The sequence below is a fragment of the Strongyloides ratti genome (assembly GCF_001040885.1).
Source record: "Strongyloides ratti genome assembly S_ratti_ED321, chromosome : 1".
In the NCBI taxonomy this organism is placed as follows: Eukaryota; Metazoa; Nematoda; class Chromadorea; order Rhabditida; family Strongyloididae; genus Strongyloides; species Strongyloides ratti.
The window spans coordinates 9,121,186-9,142,424 of record NC_037307.1 but is presented as its reverse complement, the minus strand read 5'-3'; the positions used below and the strand labels follow the sequence as shown (position 1 = coordinate 9,142,424).

Sequence of the window (21,239 nt, the reverse complement as noted above, 5' to 3'; positions counted from 1 at the left end):
TGGTTAACTTTGTCTTTTTGTTATTTTATCTTTTAACATTTAAAGGACATATGTCAATGAAACATCATCTTTACATATTTTATATTACACAAAATAATAATTTCAAAAAGATATTTTAAAGGGATATATCTTTTTTAAACCCCTTTTTTATAAAAAAAAGACATCTATTGTATCTTTAATTTGTTACCAAAAAAAATTGATACTTTTATTTATAAAAATGTTGTAAACTTTTTTGTTTTATTAATGAATATATTAATTATCTAAAGATGTTGTTTTTATTTTTAAAAAATGACAAATATTGTGTATGAATAATAGTAACACAACAGATGTATATTAAACAAAAAAAAAAATATTTCTTTTAAATATATATATATTTTTTTGTTTAAAAAAGGCCACAATTTAGAACTAAGATATTTTGGTTATCCAGATAAAAAAAAACAGTAACACTGCTACATCTTTTTTCTATGATATACAGGACAAAAAGAGATAATTTAACATCCATTTACAAAAAAAAGATAACAATAATTTGATTCATATAGACAATTTTTTTTAATTTATATCAGGGATTCAGAACAATAGCTTCTGTCAATTCACCATCCTCATTTCTAAATTGTGTTATTTCACCAGGATTATATCTAAATATATGAGGTTCTTCATCTTTTGAAAATTTTTGTGTTATGATTGACTGAAAGGATAAATTACCTGAGGACTCCATATCATGACTTACTGTTGTGGATCCATCATCAATGTTACTTTCTGATGTTGTTGGGGATGACGAACTATCATCATATGTTGTTATATTTTTATTTGCTTTTTTTTCCTTATCATGTTTAATTTCATACTCATATTCATTACCATTTCTTTTATTTGTTTCTTTGACTATTTTTTTAACTATATCATTATTGGTACCGGATGAAGAATGTGATAAATTACGGGATCTTATTACCTTACTATGACGATTAGTACATATAGGTGGTATAATAATTGGTTCATTACTACTACTACTATCTTCATCAATTGTTAATTCATTACTTCCAAAACTTGATTCTTTTTTTGATTCTGATGTTTCTTCATCATCTCTTGTATCCATTGTTTCATTAACTATTGATGTTTCTTTTTGTAATATAGGCATATCCTCTAATTCACTTTGTATACTTTTATTACATGTTTCTTCAATTAATGTTTCATCCATTGTATCTTCATCATCAGCACATGAAACACTACTTTCATTATTATCATCATCAATACTTGCTTCATCAGTTGTATTACTAGTACATGTTGTTGTAGATTCTGATTTATCAGTAAAATCACTTTCATTATCACTACTTTCAATTTCTTTAATTTTCTTTTTTTCTTCTTTTACAACATTAGTTATTTTTGCACTTGCTTCAACAGCACTTTTTCGACTACTTTTACGATTACCTATTATCTCTTCATTTCCATCATCTTTAATGTTAATACAACTACGACGTGTAATTTTTCTTGGTGGAATTGGTGTACATGCAGGTACACCAGAAGAGTGCCTTTTAACTGTACTAGTATTTTCTTTATGTTTTTTTTTATTTCTTTTACTATCTTCATATTCTTGTATTAACCTTTCATCTAAAATATTATCTTCGGGTTCCCATGTATTATGTTTAGATCCCCATTCTTTCCATTTAACAAGATATTCTTTTTTATTCTTTAATTAATTATTATTTTTATTTAAAAAAAATATCAATTATTTATAACATACCTTTCTTATTCTAGAATTTAACAATTTTTCAACAATATAGATATCCCCCATAATAATATAGTGTATCTACCAAAAAAAAAAATATATATATATATAATAAAACAAATTTGGCAAAAAAAAAAACACTTAATTCTTATTTTTCCAAAAACACAAATGAAGCCTTTGCGGTGTGTGTGTTGTAATTCTTAACCCCGCGCTCAATCAATAGAAAAGAAATATAAAAGTGTATATACATACATACATACATTCATTTATCTTCCTTAACACACATATATATATATATAAAATGGCGGGTTGTAATCATTTTTATATGTAGATGACTGGTAATAACTTTTTTCCATTGATAATGATGTATTTAAAATAACTTATTATTTTTTTAAATTGTTTTTAAGACAACATCTTATCATCAGATACATTTTCATTCCTTTTTTTTATACTTATTTTGAAATAATTTTAAGTTAATAGTTTATATATATTTTTCAATTTTTACTGTAAAAATTAATACAATGTATAATTATTAAAATTGTCATGTGATAAAATAATATATAAAATATATGATGTAAATTAATTAATGATCTTTGTTATATATACATGTGTAAAATTATTGTTAAAAATTTTTTTTATTATTATTAATTAAATAATATTAATATAATAGTTTATAATAAGAGTTACTTTATAAGTTTTAAAAAAAAAAAAGAAGGAAAAAGATAAATTATAAATGAATATAAAAATTAAATATATATATAAATTTAATGTATAAAAAAAAATTTCTATTGCATCATTAACTCTTAATTATTTTGTAAGAAAAAAAAATGGGAAAAAAAAAAAAATCTTTTCGGCATTCAAATAAATAATAGTTAGTGTCATTAAAAGAGACTTCCTGCAATGAAAAGTAAGCATATACTTAAAACTTCTCTTTTACCATAAAAGGTCATGCCTTATTATAATAATAATTTATTGGCGCTTACTGTATTAAAGATAAAATAGAAAAGTTACAATTATTAAAAAGCTCAATTAATTTGTTTACTTACATACTTATAAATAGTATAAAATTAAAGTATCCTCAAATAATATATATATATATATTTATATATATAATATTTCTTTGACACATCCATATATACATACTATAAAAGAAATTGGTCTTTTTGTTTTGCTAAATAAGATAACAGGTAATTGATAGGCTCATTAAATAAATGTCAATCATATTTTTAAAAAAAAAATATATATATTTATGTATATATATATACCTATAATATATCAATTAATCCTTATTTGAGTCTTCAATAGTTAAAATGTCATGAAATTTCTTAAAATTTATTTTCAATAAATCATTATATGAATAAAAAGTGTAGAAGATGATGTATATAATGTAATGATATATACCAATATATTTTACAATTATTACTCATTTTAATTTCCAATGATTTATAATAAATATCTTTCTTAATATAATGTACATCTATTTATATAATATTATAAATTAAAAATAATATTTTATAAAAAAGTTTTATATAATGTTATCAGTTTCTTTATTTATGATAATTCTTATCTTTCTTTTTTTTTTATTTATTTATACTTTATATTGTAAAATATGATTATTACTAAAAATATTATTAAAATTATTTAAATAACCTCTTTAAATTTTAATTATTAATATTTAAAAAAAATTTTGATATAAATATTTAAATATTAAATAAAATAAAAAAAGTTAATTCAAAAATTAATAACTAAAAAAATTTTAACTTTATTTAATTATTAAAACATAAAATTACGGTATTTATTGTATAGGTTAATTAATTTCTGTTTCATTAACTAAGAATACCTTTTCATCAGCTCATCTATAGATTATGTGTAATAAAATAAGAATGTAATGTATATTAATAATGAGTAAGGTGTGTATGTACTTAACTTTATCCTCTATTATTAGAAGCGTAAATAATTACCTTTTTAAAATATAAAAAAAAGGATCTTTTTATCTTTCTTAAATTAATAAACATATCATTTACTATATACCAAGGTTAATGTTTAAATCAAAAATTAAACAATAAATAATACTAATTTCATGCTTAATCAAATTTCCCTTACACTTTATAGATATCTTTTGTATGTTTTACTAAAGTTTTAATTATCACTAAAACATTATTCTTATCTTTGTTTAATTCTTTAATATATATATATATATATCCTTTAACTGATTATTAATTTTCTATATTATATATAAAAACATAATTTTATTTTTTCTTATAATTTAGAATTAGTATATAAAAGATTATTTATCATAAATACACATATTTAACAAAATGATGTATTAATGAGAGAGAATATGATATGCTTAACATCTAATTAGAAGTTGCAAAAATATTAACAACACGCTATATATATACATTATATATATATATATATGTGTGTTTGTTTAAAGAAAATTCTAATTAATAAAAATTATCCATCTTTAATTATTTAAAATATCTTTTTAATTAATTTTTAAATATAATTTTTTTAAAAAAAAAATAATAATTCTTTTCATACATATACTTTTGTCATAATAAATAATCATTTTTAAAAAGATATATGGATATTTAATGTGTGGTCATTGCCTATATCAAGTTAGTAAGTGTTAAAAGCAACTGACCAGAAGAGTATATAAAAAAGATAGATGCAATAAATGATATATGTGTATTATTTATTTTTGGTCTGTTAATTCTAATGTGACATAAGGTCCCTATAGTATCCTTCCTTATAATAATCTCTATTTAATATTACAATTTTACCATGAAAGAATAATTTTATAATTGACTTATTATAACTTTCTTACTTTAATCTTCAAAATCCTTTTTAATAAAAGTTTTTGAAAATAATAACATGACAAATTTATGAAATTATTATATTGAGGCAAATTTTATGGAAAGCTTTTAAATTTAAAAAAAATATATATATTTTATAAGTAATTAAAAAGTGGCATTATATATCACTTTTAATCGGATGATCTTTTAAAAAAGACTCTTTTCATATAAGAATAATCTTTTCTTTTCACATCTTTTAAACAATTATAATTTATTAAAAATAAAAAAGCAAATAAAAAAAACATCTTTTAATAAATTTTAATAAATTTTAATTAAATCAAATTACAGTATTATTTATCTATGCAATTAACCAATTAAATTTTAATGACAACATTTCCACATCTTTAAAACATCATATCAAATTTGAACAAAAAAAAACAACATTAGTAATAAAAGGTAATCGGCATTTTATCACAAAGAGATCATAAAATATACCCTTTAAATATATATATGCATATATATGACTCTCCTTTATTATATTGGCATCATTTTAACTTAACAATTAAAGTTACTTGTCGAAACGAATTACTAATTAATCTTAATATGTCATTCATTACAGTAGATACATTTAAAGACATCTTTTTTTAAAACAATTCATCTTTTTTATTTCTTTTTTATATTTAAAAAAATCACAATCTTTTAATTCAATCAAAACTTTTTTCTTTATTTATTTATAAGTAAAATAAGATTATCCCATATTAATAATCAATTAATTATACATTCAATTTTTTGATCTTACTATGAATCATTTTTTTTACTATTTTTTGATTTGTTGGGTTATCTTTTACAATAATCATTAAATAAGGTATCAAAAACTTATATAATAAAATATCATTATATATTTAACCAATTAATTAATTAGATTTCTTTTTTTTAATTTTTATATTATTTTATGTGATAATTAATTAACTTTTTCTTTGATTTGTAATAGTTATTTTATTATCTTTAAACTATATATTTTAAAAAATTTTCTACGCCCATTTTTTAAAATGTTTTATGAGAAAAATTATTTTATATTACTGTCTAACATATTTTTTTAATTCTTTTATCACTATATACATTATTTAAAGGTAATTGAAAAACTATTATTAAGATAAAGTATAAAGATAGAGTGTGTGTAGATGTCCGAAATACATATATATATATATTTATATATGTATTTAAAGTATTTCAAAAGTAGGCTGTTTTCTTTTCTTTTTACCCTCCAATAAGACTCCATTTAACTATCTACCCAGCCCCTTACACTTTAAATTTATGTATCCCATATATTAACATTTAATATTAAGCAATCCTCCATACTCTCTATTACTTTTTCATTTACTCTCTATCTATATATCTCTTAATCTCATCTAAAAATATATAATATTAATAACTATCTTCTGTTGTCTTTTTTTCTAAAACACTATAATATATAAATATATTTTGGCGCAGTGGCAAGTTGCGTTTCAAAACCCCAGTTAACTAACTTCTATATCTAAATATATATAACAAGAATCTTTCACTTACTCATTATTATTATTTTATAACTTTCTCTTACTCCCTAACCACAGTAACTAAAACATTTTAATCAGGGAAAAGGGTAAAATTATAATAAAAGAAAACATTTTATAAAATAAAGAGGCGTGGAAATTTTTTTTTTTTCTACCCACTTCTAAATGAATATATACATACATATATATATTTATACATATATATTATATATATATATGTATATATATCTATAATATATACATTTTTCTTTCTCTACAATGGTTAGACTCTTCTTAATAAAACTTTGTCTAACAGTTAAAAGTGATGGCTGTATAGTTAATATTCATTTCATATTATAATTTTCCGATAGTGTTAGATGGTTGTTGTAGTACGGCCAGCCTCGTCGCATTCGATGTGTATGTGTTTTCAAACATACATATAATGATGGTGGAGAATAAAAGAAATTTATTGGTGTTGAAGAGTAGTTTTGTCCAATCAGTTGAACATCACTGTCCTTCTTTATAATATTATATTAATATCTAAACATACATATATATACATATCTTTTTATACTATTGAATTTTATATATATTTATTATTATTTTATATATTTTAATATTTTTTTTAATTTTCAAAAATCAAAATTAAATATAATTCTACCATTTATATAAATGGAAAAAAAAAAATTTGATAAATTAATCATCAAAGGACAAATTTTATGTCTTTTGTTCTATTACAAACCCACTTTTTTACTTTATCTCACTTTTATAATATTTTTCTGTATGTATATTTTTTTTTTATCTATAATAAAGAAGAGTATTAAATTTTTATATTATTCAGTCATCCTGAAAGGAATCATACTGTACAGAAATAGTATAATACTAAAAAAAAAAGTTTGTTTTTTTTATATATATTATATAATATTATTATTATTCTTCAAAATATAAACATTAAAACCTTTTAACTAATTCTTTCACATTTTTATAACATACATACATTTTGACCTAAGATTTCTCTAGATTTTTTGCTATTGATACATATATACATAGACTATTATACTAGAAGAAGTTTCTTTCTTTATCATTATTGTACATTCACAATATTTTTTTTTTTTTATATATTTGATGGACAGTCTTTATGTATATATATATATATATATCAATATAAATATTACTATTACTTCATCATTCATGATAGATTTTCCTTCTATTTTATATTGATCGTGTTACTTCTATCTTCGGCATTACATTACTTTTTTTTTTCTTCTTTTATCGTTTATTATTTTTTTTTAAACTATATACATTTTTAATTGATCATTATATTAAAATAATTGTTTTTAGAAAAATTAGCCTAATAAAAATATCAGTTATATATATTTATATATATATATATAAAATGAAAATGTTGTCTGCAACAGACACTTTAATATGTTCATTATGTAAAAATTATTTTGTGGATGTTATAACAACAACAGAATGTATTCATTCTTTTTGTCGAAGGTGTTTCTTTAAACATATAGAAAAAAATATGTCATGTCCAAAATGTCCAAATAAACCATTTACTAATATACAGGAGGCTTTTAGAAGGGATAAATCTATTCAAAGTATAGTATATCTTGTCTCACCAGAAACATACTGGGAACAACTTGAATCAAAAGGTGAATTTTTGGCTAAAAAATTGTTATCAGAGGAGGAACAAGAATTAATAATTGAAAAAGATTTGGTTCAATTTGCTGATCAATTAGTTGATGAGAATGATAAAATATCTGTTACTTTAGAATACTTAAGTGATCTTGCTAATATTCAAACTAGTTTAATTCATTCATTAAAAAATGAAAAAATTGCAAATCTTACAATTAATATTCCTGAAGGTAAATTAAAAAAAGAAGATTCTTCTAAGGCATTTAAAAGATATTTTTTGGTTAAAGCAAAAACAAAAATATCAAGTCTTGTTGAATTAATGGAATTAAAGTTTGATCTTAAAAAAACTGAATATGAAATTGTTTTTACTCTTATTACTCATCCATTTGTACTTAATCCTGAACTTACAATTAAAGATGTAATTTATATGTCATATTTTGATAGGCAAAATCCATTACATATGTATTTTACTATATTAAGAAAACCAAAAGAAGGTTCTATTGAAATTGTTGAGTTAGATAAAGAAGATGAAGCTGCCGCACCTAAAGATATGCCACGTCTTGAAAAGATGGATACAATTCCTCTTGCTGATGAACCACCAAAACTTGAAAAAGTTAATCCATCAATTCCAGATGTCACTGCCAATTTTTCAACACAACTTATTAATGGTCAACATATACCAAATAAAAATCAAGGAAATAATATATTACCAAGTCAAAATGGCAAACAAAATCATGGTGTTAAACGGAAGTCAACTGTTATCTCATCACCACCAGTATCACCACCTGCATTAATTAAAGAAGCTATTGATAATAATCCTAATAGAAATCAAAAATTTAATGTAAATGGTAGTAGTATTATGCCAACATTACAATGTAATGGCATACCATCAACAGGTACTCAACAAACCCCAAATAATATTTTACCTAATAATAAAATATCAATGCCAACAAATTTTACTATGCAAAATAATGTTGCAGCATTTAATCAATTTGTTTCACCAGGTCCAGGAGGCCAGCCAAGAAATTCATTACCTCCAAATTATGTTTATGCCATAACTAATGGTATACCAAATCAAGTATTTAATACACCATTTATTCAAACACCATATAATATGATGAATTGTAATAAATTATCAACTCCTAATAAACAAATTGGAACACCATTAGCAACAACACATAATGAACCTAAACCAAAAAAAGGTAGAAGGAGTGCTGAATCAATACCTAATAATATTATGTCCCAACAACTTGCTCAACAACAATTTATTTCTTCTATCTTTAATGGACAAGGAAATAATAGGCCAGTTTTTTTGCAAAATGATGCTGGACAAATAATAGGTTCTAATGGTAATAATATAATGATTCTCCATCAATCATCAAATCTCCTTGCTACAACCGGTATTCATCCACAACCTCAACAAATTAAGGTTCTTCCTACACTAGCACCAAAAATAAATAATCCTTCTGTTGGAAAGGTAACTAAGGCATAAATTGCATACTTCTTATTATTATTATTATCAATTTATTGATATCATTTTTTTTTCTTGTTTATCAATTATTATATATATTCCTACAAACGGGTGATAAAAAAAGTAGATAGATCTTTTCCTTTTCTTTATAAATAACATATTTTATTTATACTTGCAATTAAATATCATTGTATAAAAAATAAATTACTCAAAATAAATCTTTTTTTTTTTCTTTATAATAAATAATAAAAGAAAAATGCTTTAATAATTATATTTGATCTTTTTTTTTTATAAAATAAAAGAATTTAATTGCTACCTCGTTTATTTTTAAAATTTACATACAATATTATGTATAATTATAATTGATTAGTTTTTTTAATTTTTTTTTTTTATTTAATATTTACATTTTTTCTTTTTCATAAATATTTATTTTGTTATGTTGTCGTCTAAATGAGATTTGAAGAAAATTTATGATTCTAGCTATTGGCTACAGCTGTAACAAATCCCTGTTTTTCCAATATTCGTAATCTTTTTTCAACGGCATTTTTGTATTTTGATAAGACCATTTTATCTTGTTCATTTTGTGTCTAGAAAAAAAAAATTATTTTTTTGTTTCATTAAAAATAGATTAAAAACTTACTTGTTCTGATAAGGTATGGAGCATCATATAAGCCGTCTGATATCTTTTAGGACATAAATGAGCATTACCAAATAATTCATCAAGAGCAGCTCTTTGACATAAATCAATAGCATGTTTATACATAATTTTTTCAGCAGAAACAATAGCTAATGAAGGATCAGCACCAGGTATACCAAGAGAAGCAAGTTCTTGAGATTTTAATAAACATTGATGATATCTTTCATTTAATTGATTTAAAACATTCTGCACAGCCTCTGATGGATGTAGCCTTTCAGTATCAACTTGTTTTTGTGCCATTAATAATGCTGAAGATAACATATGAAGTGCTCTAACATAAACAACTAATTGTTCTGCTCTTCTATAGGCATCTGAAGATTGTGAACTAGATCGTAATTTTTGTTCTTCTTCCATTATTTGAAATATATTATTACCTTTTGAATCAGCAACAGATATTAATGTATCAACTAATTCAAGAATAAATTTTAATTTATTTAATATTTGTTTATGTTCATCACTCATAATTGTTTCTTCCTCTAATCCAGGTAATATATTTTCTTCTTCTTCATCACCATCAATTACAACACCACCCTCAGTATCATCAATTGTTGGAAGATTTTCTTTACAACTTGCCTCTTTTTTATTATTAATTGTAGATGATAAAGCAACTTTTTTATTATTATCATTTGTCTCATCAACAGAATTTTCACTTTTACCCATTTCATTGTTATTTCTTTTTTTATTACATGATATTCCTTGGTATGTAACACTATTAGTATTTGATGTAGAAGCTTCATCAATTGACATTGATTCTATTATTTGTGATGACCCACTATTTCTTGATCTATCATTACTATTATCTTTTGATGGATTTTCTTCTATAACTGATGTATAGTTAATTGAATTATCATTATTCATCTCCTCATCTTGACTTTCATCCATCTTATCACTTTCTTTTGTTGAGGTATTTTTTATATTTTCTAAAGATGGTGGTGATTCTTTAAAAAGTTTAACACTTTCAATTAATGAATCACTCTTTGGGCTTTGATTTTCATTACAAATTGATGTTAATGGTGTTTGTGCAGTGACACTTCTAGGAATTTGTGTTGATGTTGGAATTTTTGAACTATTATTATTACATTTAATAATATTTCCACGTGATGTTACAGGAATACCTTTAGTTTGTTCTTCAATATTTCCTAATGTAAACCTTCTAGAATGTTCAATTGAATTAGATATCTTTTTAGGTTCATTAACAATAAACTTTGTTGATGGTACATTTATATTATCAACACATTGATAAGATGGTGATCCACTACCATTACCATATGAATAATAAGTATTTCTAGATGTTGTTAATTTCATTGTATGATCAAGTGATGATGGTGAGTGTGATGATTGTGGTGATGTACCTGAAGGTGTTTTTGTTAATCTACGATGTTCTTCAATTTTTTGGTATGATAATCTTTGTGAAGGTACAGGAACTGCTTTTATTGATGAAGCATGTACTTGAACTTGTTTTACAGGATTTGAATAGTCATAATTTGGTGTACGTATATTATTACTAGAATTTCTAGGTGATTGTTGAACAGATGAAACAATAACAAAATCAGATGAATCAGCCATACGATTATTATCCTGTTGATGAACTATTGTTGATGGTATTGGTGATGGTGAATAAAGAGCTGAATGACGAGATGATGGATAATGAATACCTTGCTGTGAAGGTATTATTTTGGGTGCCCCTGTACCATGAATTTTTGATGGTGTTGATGGTAAAGGTCTCCTACTGGGTGATGGTGAATTATTGTATGGTAATTGAGGTGAATGATGTGGTTGTATTATGGCACCTCTTTGTCCAGATATAATATTATGAGGTGAACGGAAATTTGTTACTGAAAGAGGATTTTTTGTTAAATGACTATCTGATCGAGATGTAGGGCATGGTAACATTGTTAAAAATGGATGATTAAAAAAATCTTCAAATTCTATTCTATCTTTTGGATTTTTTTTTAACATTCTTATTAATAAATCACGTAAATAATTAGAACAATTATCAGGTATAGGTGGTATCAATTCAGTTGCTCTTTCATATTTAGTTTTTAATTGTTGTGGTGTTGTAGCATGAAATGGTGCTTGCCCAGTAAGACATTGAAAAACAATTGTACCAATAGACCATAAATCTGCCTTTGCACCATAATTTAATGACATTATTACTTCTGGTGCCATGTACATTGGTGAACCACATAATGTTGTTGTCATACCATCACTTGTTAAAAATCTTGCAAATCCAAAATCAGCAAGTTTTATTGTTATATCTTTAACTTTAGGATTTTTAATTCCTGGTGGTTTACATAATAAAATATTTTGTGGTTTTAAATCTCTATGAACAATTTCTTTACCATTCATTGCTTCTAAAGCTTTAGCAATTTGTACTAAAAAATGTTGAATTGTTCTTTCATCAAGTTTTCTATGTGTATGTAAATAATCTGCTAAATCTCCACCATTACAAAATTCCATAACTAAATATACATAACTTGCTGTTTCTAAACATTTTATTAATCCTACTAAATTTTCATGTTTTAATGTACTAAGTTCTTTTAATATTCGTATTTCTTTTTTTAATAAATTATGAGATTTTGTTAAATTTTTTTTTTCAATAGCTTTTATAGCTACAGTTTCTTTATTCTTAAAAAAACAATTATTTATTTAATAATAATAAAAAAAAAATTAAAATTTATATACCTTCCAATTACGTCCTTTAAAAACTAAAGCAAATGCACCACGTCCAATTAGATCACCTCTATTATATTCAAAATCATCGAAACGTTCTAATTTTTCCATTTTTTTTATATATAATAAAATTAATTATTATGAATAGATATTTAATTTTTTTGTAAAATGTTGTCAAAATTAATATACAGATTAATATATTTAGATATAAAATTAGTATATATCTAACATCTAAAAATATAATAAAGAATTATAATAAATGTTATAATAAAATATATAAATCAAAATAAATTGTCATTTCATTAGAATCTCTTTTTAAAAATATGAAAAATGAGACATTGTATTAAGAAAAGAAAAATGATATTTGGATAAGAAATAAGAAAAGTTTAACAAAATTTGATATATGTATTTAAATATTTTTTTAAACTTTTTAATAACATAATTGTACTATTAAAAGATAAGAAAAATTTATATCACACTTATTAATAAAAACAAAGAAAAAAAATTATAATTTGTATAGTGAAATATTTAAAGAATGATATTAAAATATATACTACTGATAGAAATTTAATAAATAAATACTTTACTTTATTATAATAATATAAGAGTAAAGTTTAAATTAAAAAATTACTAATAATCTTTATGATAAAATTTTTATTAAAATAAAGAAATAAATAGATTTGTAAAAATAGTAATAATCATAAAAATGTGTTTATTTTATAATGATGATGTGACGTCAAAAATAATAAGGGAAGAAAAAAAATTCATGTGATTGGGATATCGATGCAAACATATAAATTTTTTTTTTTAACATTATATAATATATTATTATATTTCATCTATATATATATATATATATATATATTATATAATATTTTCTAAAAAAGGTAACATCCTCTATTTTATAACTATGCTATGTAATACTTTTAATATCATAGTTAAACATTTATATCATACTAAAAAATTTTTAACCATTGTTCTTCTTATAAAATATAAAAGAAAGTTATTTTAAACAACAAAAATAGAAATAAAAGTATACTACTTGTCTTTTTAAAATGTGTTAGAAAAGAAGGAAATATTTTTCTTTAAAATATATATATATATATATATATAGATATTTTATATAATAGTAATAAATAAAAAAAAAAAAAAGAAGAAGTAATAGAAAAAAAAATGACAAAAAATTTTTTTCTTTACTCTTTTATAATTATTCTTGATATTATTGAATAAAAATGATTAAATAATTAGTATAAAATAAAATAAATTATTATGATTAGTCTCGTGACAAAATAATTATTATAAGCATTTAATTTAAGAAGACTAATATATAATATTTATAGAAAAATAAATAATAATTAAGTTATAATATTTAACAATTTAATATATTATATTGATTATAAAAATGATACTGTTGAAATAAATAATAATTTTCTCATAAATATATAGCAATTCTTTTTACAACTTTTATATACAAATATTATTCTTGTTTATCTTTTTTACAAATCAAAACCGGAAATGGAAAAAATAAAAAAGATTGATAGGTAGAGGGTTAAAAAAAATGTCAGTATATTTCTAGTATATATTAATATATATCTAATGTCATTAATTATAAAAGAAAATATTTAACTTTTTATATATGTTATAGGATGAAGTACACATTAAAATGAAAAAGAAATAAAAAAAAAAAGATAAAGAATTGTTTCTGTAAAGTTCAGTATACAGATTTAAATAATTGTATATTTATAGAATATTGAGGACATTGATGTGATAGCATAAATTTTAAAGAAAAAGCCTTAAAATTTATAATCTCTACATATGTATATATCTTAAAATACATATTGAAAAAGAGCCGATGCCAGTAAGTTTCTTCTTTTCTAACTCTTGAGACTAGTTTGTTGTTCTCTTTCCCACATAATATGTATTTTTACTACTTCTCTTAACTGTTATCTATACATACATACATAATATTTATCAATTTTTATATTTATAGTAAAGAATTTTGTGATGTGTGTGCCTCTGTAACTACTACTAACTCCTCTTTATCTATATATATTTTATTATCTGTTGAAGAAAAATAAAATATAAATATCACATCACCAGATGGAAATATTGAAAAATGGCACCAGTTCAAAGGTTTTTAAAAATATTATTCTTATACATAGAAAAAAGAATATAAGAAGAGATAAATATTGGTTATTATATTAGACAAAAAAAAAATATATTTAAAATAGAAAAAAAAAAAAAGTTTTACTTTTAATAATAATAGGAAAACGAAAATTATGGGAATGATGTGTACATGTATATAAATAAATAAAACAAATATAAAAGTCCATATGTATATTATTAAAAATAATACAATTTAAATATTAAATTTTTATTTTAAATATTATACAATAAAAACAATTATATTAAACTTTTTTTTAAAAATTTTTAATAAATATAAAAATTAAAATATATACAAAAAAAAAATGATCTAAGAAGTACAAAATTAAAGATTAGTCTGTGTTTTAAATACTTTAACATAAAGAAAAAAACAAACAACACTTCTGTCAGTCGTTTTTAATATTAAACATTACATTTTATTTAAACATTATCATTTAAAAATAAATAAACATTATTTTTGGGTATAAAAAAATTTTTTTTTTATGATAATATACCAACTATATGAAAATATTTATAAAATTCCACATATAGGATATTTTAATATATATATATATTATTAAAATGTATTTAATTTAACATTTTATTGTTGTTAATAGATATTTGTAATTTTATATATTGAACATAAAATTGTTAGAATTAATGTATTTTTACACAAAATATAAGCTTCCTTCATTCATTATTTTTCTATATATTGAGAAATAAAATGAAACATTTAATAAATTTAATAAAATCTTTTCTAACAAGTTAAAAAGAACTATTACAACATTTATGATTTTAATATTTATAAAGAGAAAAATTTATATATATATATTGATATGATATACATATCTATTTGTACTCTTTAAAATGAGTCTTTATAATACATGTACTATATTTTATAAATGATAACATAAAACAATAAATTGTTAAAAAGAAAATTAAAAATATAAAAAAAGTTAATATATTTAAAATCAAAAAAAAAAAAAATAAATTAATTAATTCAATTAAATAAGAAATATATGTATTTATAAAGTAATCAATTGATATAATAAGCTATTATAATAGAATAATATTCTTAAAATAAAATGTCAACTTTTAATTTATAAATTATAAAAGAGAGGCAGTTTGCAAAGAGTGTGGTCCTGAAACAGTTGTGTCATCTTAATAAACAATCGAAGAAAACCTCAAATCCATCATGATAATAATAACAAATGTTTTCATTAACTATTAATGATACCCTTTTTTTTATAAATCATTTAATAATAAAAGAACACATGGCACTTTCTAGTAATGTTTCTCTTTTCTTTATAATTACATCATCATTTTATATAATGTTAAATAAAATGATATATTTTTAAATTTAACTAAATTTATATTATTGATGTCATCAAATTACACTAAAAAGTAAAATGATAATAAAAAAAAAGAAAATTTTTTATAAGATTTTAGATAAAATTAATTAAAATTAGGGAGTAATAGTTTTTTTTTTTTATCATAAAATATTATATTCATAAAAGGACATTTAAAAATTAGTAGAAATTAATTCAATATAATTAATGACAAAGTAGTTTAAACTTCAACTGATTAATGATTATTTATCAATAATAAAAAGATGTTTTTTAATGATACTTCTTTAAACTTGTGATAATAAACTTGTGATAAAGTAAACTAATTGTTATATGACAAAGATCAAAATAATAAATTTTGTCATTATAATGTTCTATAAATTATATTACATTATCATATCTATATATTGATAAGATATTCTTATCAATCATTTATAAAGTAAATTTAAAAATAATAAGTCTATAAGATAAAGTTAAAGTTTCTAATATTTATATGTCTCAAAATACATTATATAAAATATATATGTAATTTGATATAAGTATTGAAAGAAAATTTTTAGTAAATTTAATATATAAAATATATGTTTTCTTAATAATAATATTCTTAAACTATCATTGTCAATTAAAACGCCATATTGTTATGATTAAATTACTTCCTTATATATATATATATATTTTATTAAACCAAACAATGAAAATAATATACATATATATAGCTTCTTTATAATATATTCTTCTGTCAAAATCTTATCATTTTAAAATTAATAAATATAGTGTATTATTCTTTTATTAATTAATTCTTTTTTTTTATATTATTAATTAACTTTATAAAATATATATCATAATCATAATAATAATAATAAAAAGAATCATTTATTGTAAAAAAAAAAATTTATATATGATGGAAGGATTTTTTTTTTTTTGTCAAAGCATTTAATAAAACAATATTTTTTTTATAATAGAATTAAATATATCCATCTTTTCTCTCAAGCAAATTAGTTAATTTTTTATTTTTCACAATATTATCCTTAGTTAAAAAAAATACCTTATCAATAATAAAAAATATCATCATTGTCTTTTGGTATGATTAATGATTTTCTAAATCTCCAAATTGATCTTTTTAATGGTGGTGGTTGTAAAACTTTTCTTGTATAAGTTGGTATTACATCTGGAATATTTTTTTCAATATTTTGTAAAAATAATTCATTTCTAAAAATATTTTCTTTCATATGTGGTGGTTTATAGGTATCATCTAAAAATCGTTGATTATGTTGTGATTCAACATCATACTCAAATGATAAAATATTACCATTTATAGCAAAAATTAGTAATAAAATAAAAATTATACCATTCATATTTTTTTGTGGCATACTGAAATTTTAATAAATATAATAAATATATATAAATATATTAATATATTCTTGATATGTTAAAGTAAAAAATTTCTTAATTTAATATAAAATAAATAATTTACATAAAATTTATAAAAAAGAAAAATGTATAATGGCAAATTCGTTTTCATTCATATGTTAATATAAATAAAGCTTTATATTTATACAATAATATTATGTCTAAAGAATATTGTCAAATTTTGCGGAGGATAATCTCATTTCAAAAAGGATTGCTTTAATATTCTACACATATAATTAAAATTTAAACATATGATCTAAAAATAAAAATTAAATATATATCTATATTCATGAAAAGAAATATTGAACTTATATTATTAAAAGGATTTATTTAATTAATTTCATACTACCTTATAATTAAAATACTACGTAAAAAACATTTTTAAAAAAAATATATAACCACAAAATTATCTATATATTTTTTAGTTTTTATTTAACATGCAATCACATTACTATTTTTAAGGTAAAAAATTCTACTTCTATAATAAGGACTATTTTGTAAATTATATATAAAATTTATGACGTATTTAATATATGAATAAAAAAAAAATAGTTATTTTTAGAATTGAAAATTGCTAAAAATAAAAATAATACTATAGTTTATATTTCATATACCATAAATGGGTGGAAGTATGCTTGATATATTTTTCGGAAAAGGCCAAAAACTTTTATAGGACAATTTTATAGATAAAGTTACCTTATATCAATTTCATAGTATGTTTTTAAATTTTTGTTTATTTCTATTTTAAAAATAATAAAGTAATTTTTTTTTTACCTTATTTCAAATAATAAACTTTTTTTTTAAAAAAAATATTTTATTTCAAATAAATAAGGTTAAAAGGTATAAAAAAAATATTAATTATAAAAGTAATTGACCTTTTTTAATAACATTTTTAATAATATGTTGATGTCCACTTAATCTATATATAATATGTTCCCAACTATTTGCATCAAGGACAACAATATCACAAACTCTTCCAATAGCAATAGCTCCATGTGTGGAGCCACGATTAATAGAATGAGCAGAATTTATAGTTGCTGCTACTAAGGATTCTGCCAATGACATTCTAAAGGTAATACATGCAAGATGCATGACAGTTGGCATTGCATAACAATATGCATTTGGATTGAAATCTGACCCTAATGCAACAATAACATTTTCCTCAATCATCTTTCTAGCTGGAGGAGGAGGAAGTTTTAAGGTTACTGCAGTTGTTGGTAATAAGACTGCTACACTTCCGGATATAGCCATATCATGTATTCCTTTTTCACTAACCTCCTCCAGATGACTGATTGCTTTAGCATTTATCAATGCTCCCATCTCAGCTCCACCTAGTGGTGTCAATTCATCACCATGAAAATTGACATTTAAACCTCCTTTTTTTCCAGCAATTAAAATTTTCTTACTATTCTCAATTTCAAAAACATTCTTTTCACAAAAAACATCAATATTTTCAAGACATTTTAATTTACCATTTTTTTTCAATTCTAAAATTTTTGGTAACATATCTTTAATAATAATATTAGTTTGTTCCTCTTCATTATATCCTTTAGGAACAGCATGACCACCACAAAATGTAGATGATATTTCAATTGGTAATTCTTTTGAAGCCTCCTCCAGTACCTCTAACATTTTTATTTCACATTCAGTATTTAAACCATATCCACTTTTTGCTTCAATTGTTGTTGTACCACTTTTCATCATTTGATCACAAATTATTTTAAAATCATTTAATAAAGATTCTTTACATGCTTCATTAGTTTTAGTTGTTGTAAAATGAATACCGCCTCCTGCTGCTTGAACCTATATATACATATATAATATAATATTATAATAATAATAAATAAATAAAATAATTTTTAAATTATCTTACCTCCATATATGAAGCACCACCAATTTTCATTGCAAATTCATGAACACGATCTCCAGCAAATACAGGATGAGTATGAGCATCAACAAAACCTGGTATACCAATACCACCATTACAATTATAAATATTATCATAAGAAGATAAATCAAAAGGATTTGATGATATATCACCAACATAATTAATTATTCCATTATTATCACATGAAATACAAAGCTTCTTTTTTTCATCATTCAATATTTTAATATTATTACATTTTTCTTTACCACATAAATATTGTGTTGTATTATCATCAACAATCTGTACAATTTGTTTAAAATTAATTAAAAGAAGCCTATTCTTTAAAGACATTTTAATATAATAGATATATCAATATAGAAATTAATAATAATAAAAGTATATTATTTTGAACATCTTATATATATATATCAATTTCTTTAATAATAAACTTTTTATTACCATATAATTAAATAGTAAACATAATACAAGGTTTTTTTAATTCTTAATTTATTATATCTATATGAAACTTGTTTCTTTTTCTTTCTTTTATTATAAAGGTTATTCTATTTATTTAGATAAATATATTTGCAAAAATTTTTTATGGTTATAATATAAAACTTAATTAATTAATACAATAACTTTTTTTTTTTTAAACATCATAAATTATAATTTGTTTTCATTTTATTTTTAAAACTATATGAATTCTTTTAAGTACCAATACTTGAAAAGACAACTTGAACAAAGACTATAATAATAGGTAAAAGACTATTTATAGAGTTAAAGTAGTTAGTGATTCTGAAATTTTAAATATGTTTACAATTATAATTATTATAAAGTTTCTATTGTCTTCTTTTAAAAAGTAAACTTTTCCTTTTTGAAATGATATGGATATATGGTAAAATTTAATTTAAAGTATCATTCAATTTCTAATTTAATCAAATATTCTGAATAACAATCACTGATATTTCTTAGAAATTCTGTTTTATCAATACTATTTATTAGAATTACAAATAATAAATAGAAAAATATATACATATATTATTTTTTTTTAAATATATATATATCTATTTATATAAATGTTGTTTTAGTCATTATACTAATGTTTAATGAAAAATTTTTCTTTTATATTACATTTTAATATTTTATAAATAATATTTTTAAAATTTTTGTTATTAAATATTTATATGAAATCTTTTAATTATTATATATTGTATCTGATATAAAATAACTATTTTTTTTTATTTCCTCTTTTTTCAAATATTTTTAAGTTTAAATTTATTTTACATTTTATTTTAATTTATCATTTTATATTCATGATACTATTTTTCCAATGAATATATTTTTTTTTTAATACTAAAATGTATGTATATATATTTTATAGAAGAATATTTTGATAAATGAAAAAAAAATAATTATTGACACATTGTAAAGATTACTCTTAATATTAATATATCTAATTAATCTTTCTACCACCTTTTTATTTTTAATTATCTTATAATTAATTAACAACCTTTACAAAAATTTAATATAGGTCATATCAGTATAATACCATGTCTAAATAGCCTATCTCTTTTACATAATTGTTACTCTTTCTCTTAAAAATTATGAATGCCTTTACACTTTGGTGTTATATATTTTATATAATATATTAATATATTTATTTAAATTTATATATCAATATAATCTTTTAAACTTTGTCAATTTTTTTTTAATGTTTTAATCAACAATATATATAGATAGATATATATATATAATTTGTTTATTATTTTCTTTTTCTAAAATAATTTTTTCCTCAAATAATAAATGTTTAAAATCTTTCATATGAAAATAAATTTCTATTATTGGTATAAATTATACACATCAATAATAATCTTATATGCTTCAATAATAATAATTTCTATTAACTGAAATAAAAACTTAATATTTTAGTAAAATATATTTTACT

At 20.7% G+C, this 21,239-nt stretch overlaps 5 protein-coding genes across 5 annotated transcripts; 1 reads left to right on the top strand and 4 right to left on the bottom strand.

Annotated features, from left to right (window-relative positions):
- Positions 1-559: 559 nt before the first annotated feature.
- On the bottom strand, positions 560-1,786 carry SRAE_1000285000 (Polycomb group protein Pc; the record flags this gene model as incomplete). Its single annotated transcript, XM_024649975.1, has 3 exons — positions 560-685; positions 728-1,681; positions 1,736-1,786. The coding sequence occupies 3 exons, from the start codon at positions 1,784-1,786 to the stop codon at positions 560-562; spliced, it is 1,131 nt and encodes a 376-aa protein (XP_024503798.1).
- Positions 1,787-7,575: 5,789 nt separating this feature from the next.
- On the top strand, positions 7,576-9,180 carry SRAE_1000284900 (Hypothetical protein; the record flags this gene model as incomplete). Its single annotated transcript, XM_024649973.1, has 1 exon — positions 7,576-9,180. One exon carries the CDS (start codon positions 7,576-7,578, stop codon positions 9,178-9,180), a length of 1,605 nt encoding a protein of 534 aa, XP_024503797.1.
- Positions 9,181-9,635: 455 nt separating this feature from the next.
- SRAE_1000284800 (Autophagy-specific gene 1) lies at positions 9,636-12,640 on the bottom strand (the record flags this gene model as incomplete). The annotated part of the gene is made up of 3 exons (XM_024649972.1): positions 9,636-9,746; positions 9,800-12,484; positions 12,542-12,640. The coding sequence occupies 3 exons, from the start codon at positions 12,638-12,640 to the stop codon at positions 9,636-9,638; spliced, it is 2,895 nt and encodes a 964-aa protein (XP_024503796.1).
- A 4,426-nt stretch (positions 12,641-17,066) lies between these two features.
- Positions 17,067-17,387, bottom strand: SRAE_1000284700 (Hypothetical protein; the record flags this gene model as incomplete). The annotated part of the gene is made up of 1 exon (XM_024649971.1): positions 17,067-17,387. One exon carries the CDS (start codon positions 17,385-17,387, stop codon positions 17,067-17,069), a length of 321 nt encoding a protein of 106 aa, XP_024503795.1.
- Positions 17,388-18,285: 898 nt separating this feature from the next.
- SRAE_1000284600 (Probable imidazolonepropionase) lies at positions 18,286-19,645 on the bottom strand (the record flags this gene model as incomplete). Its single annotated transcript, XM_024649970.1, has 2 exons — positions 18,286-19,230; positions 19,301-19,645. The coding sequence occupies 2 exons, from the start codon at positions 19,643-19,645 to the stop codon at positions 18,286-18,288; spliced, it is 1,290 nt and encodes a 429-aa protein (XP_024503794.1).
- Positions 19,646-21,239: the final 1,594 nt, after the last annotated feature.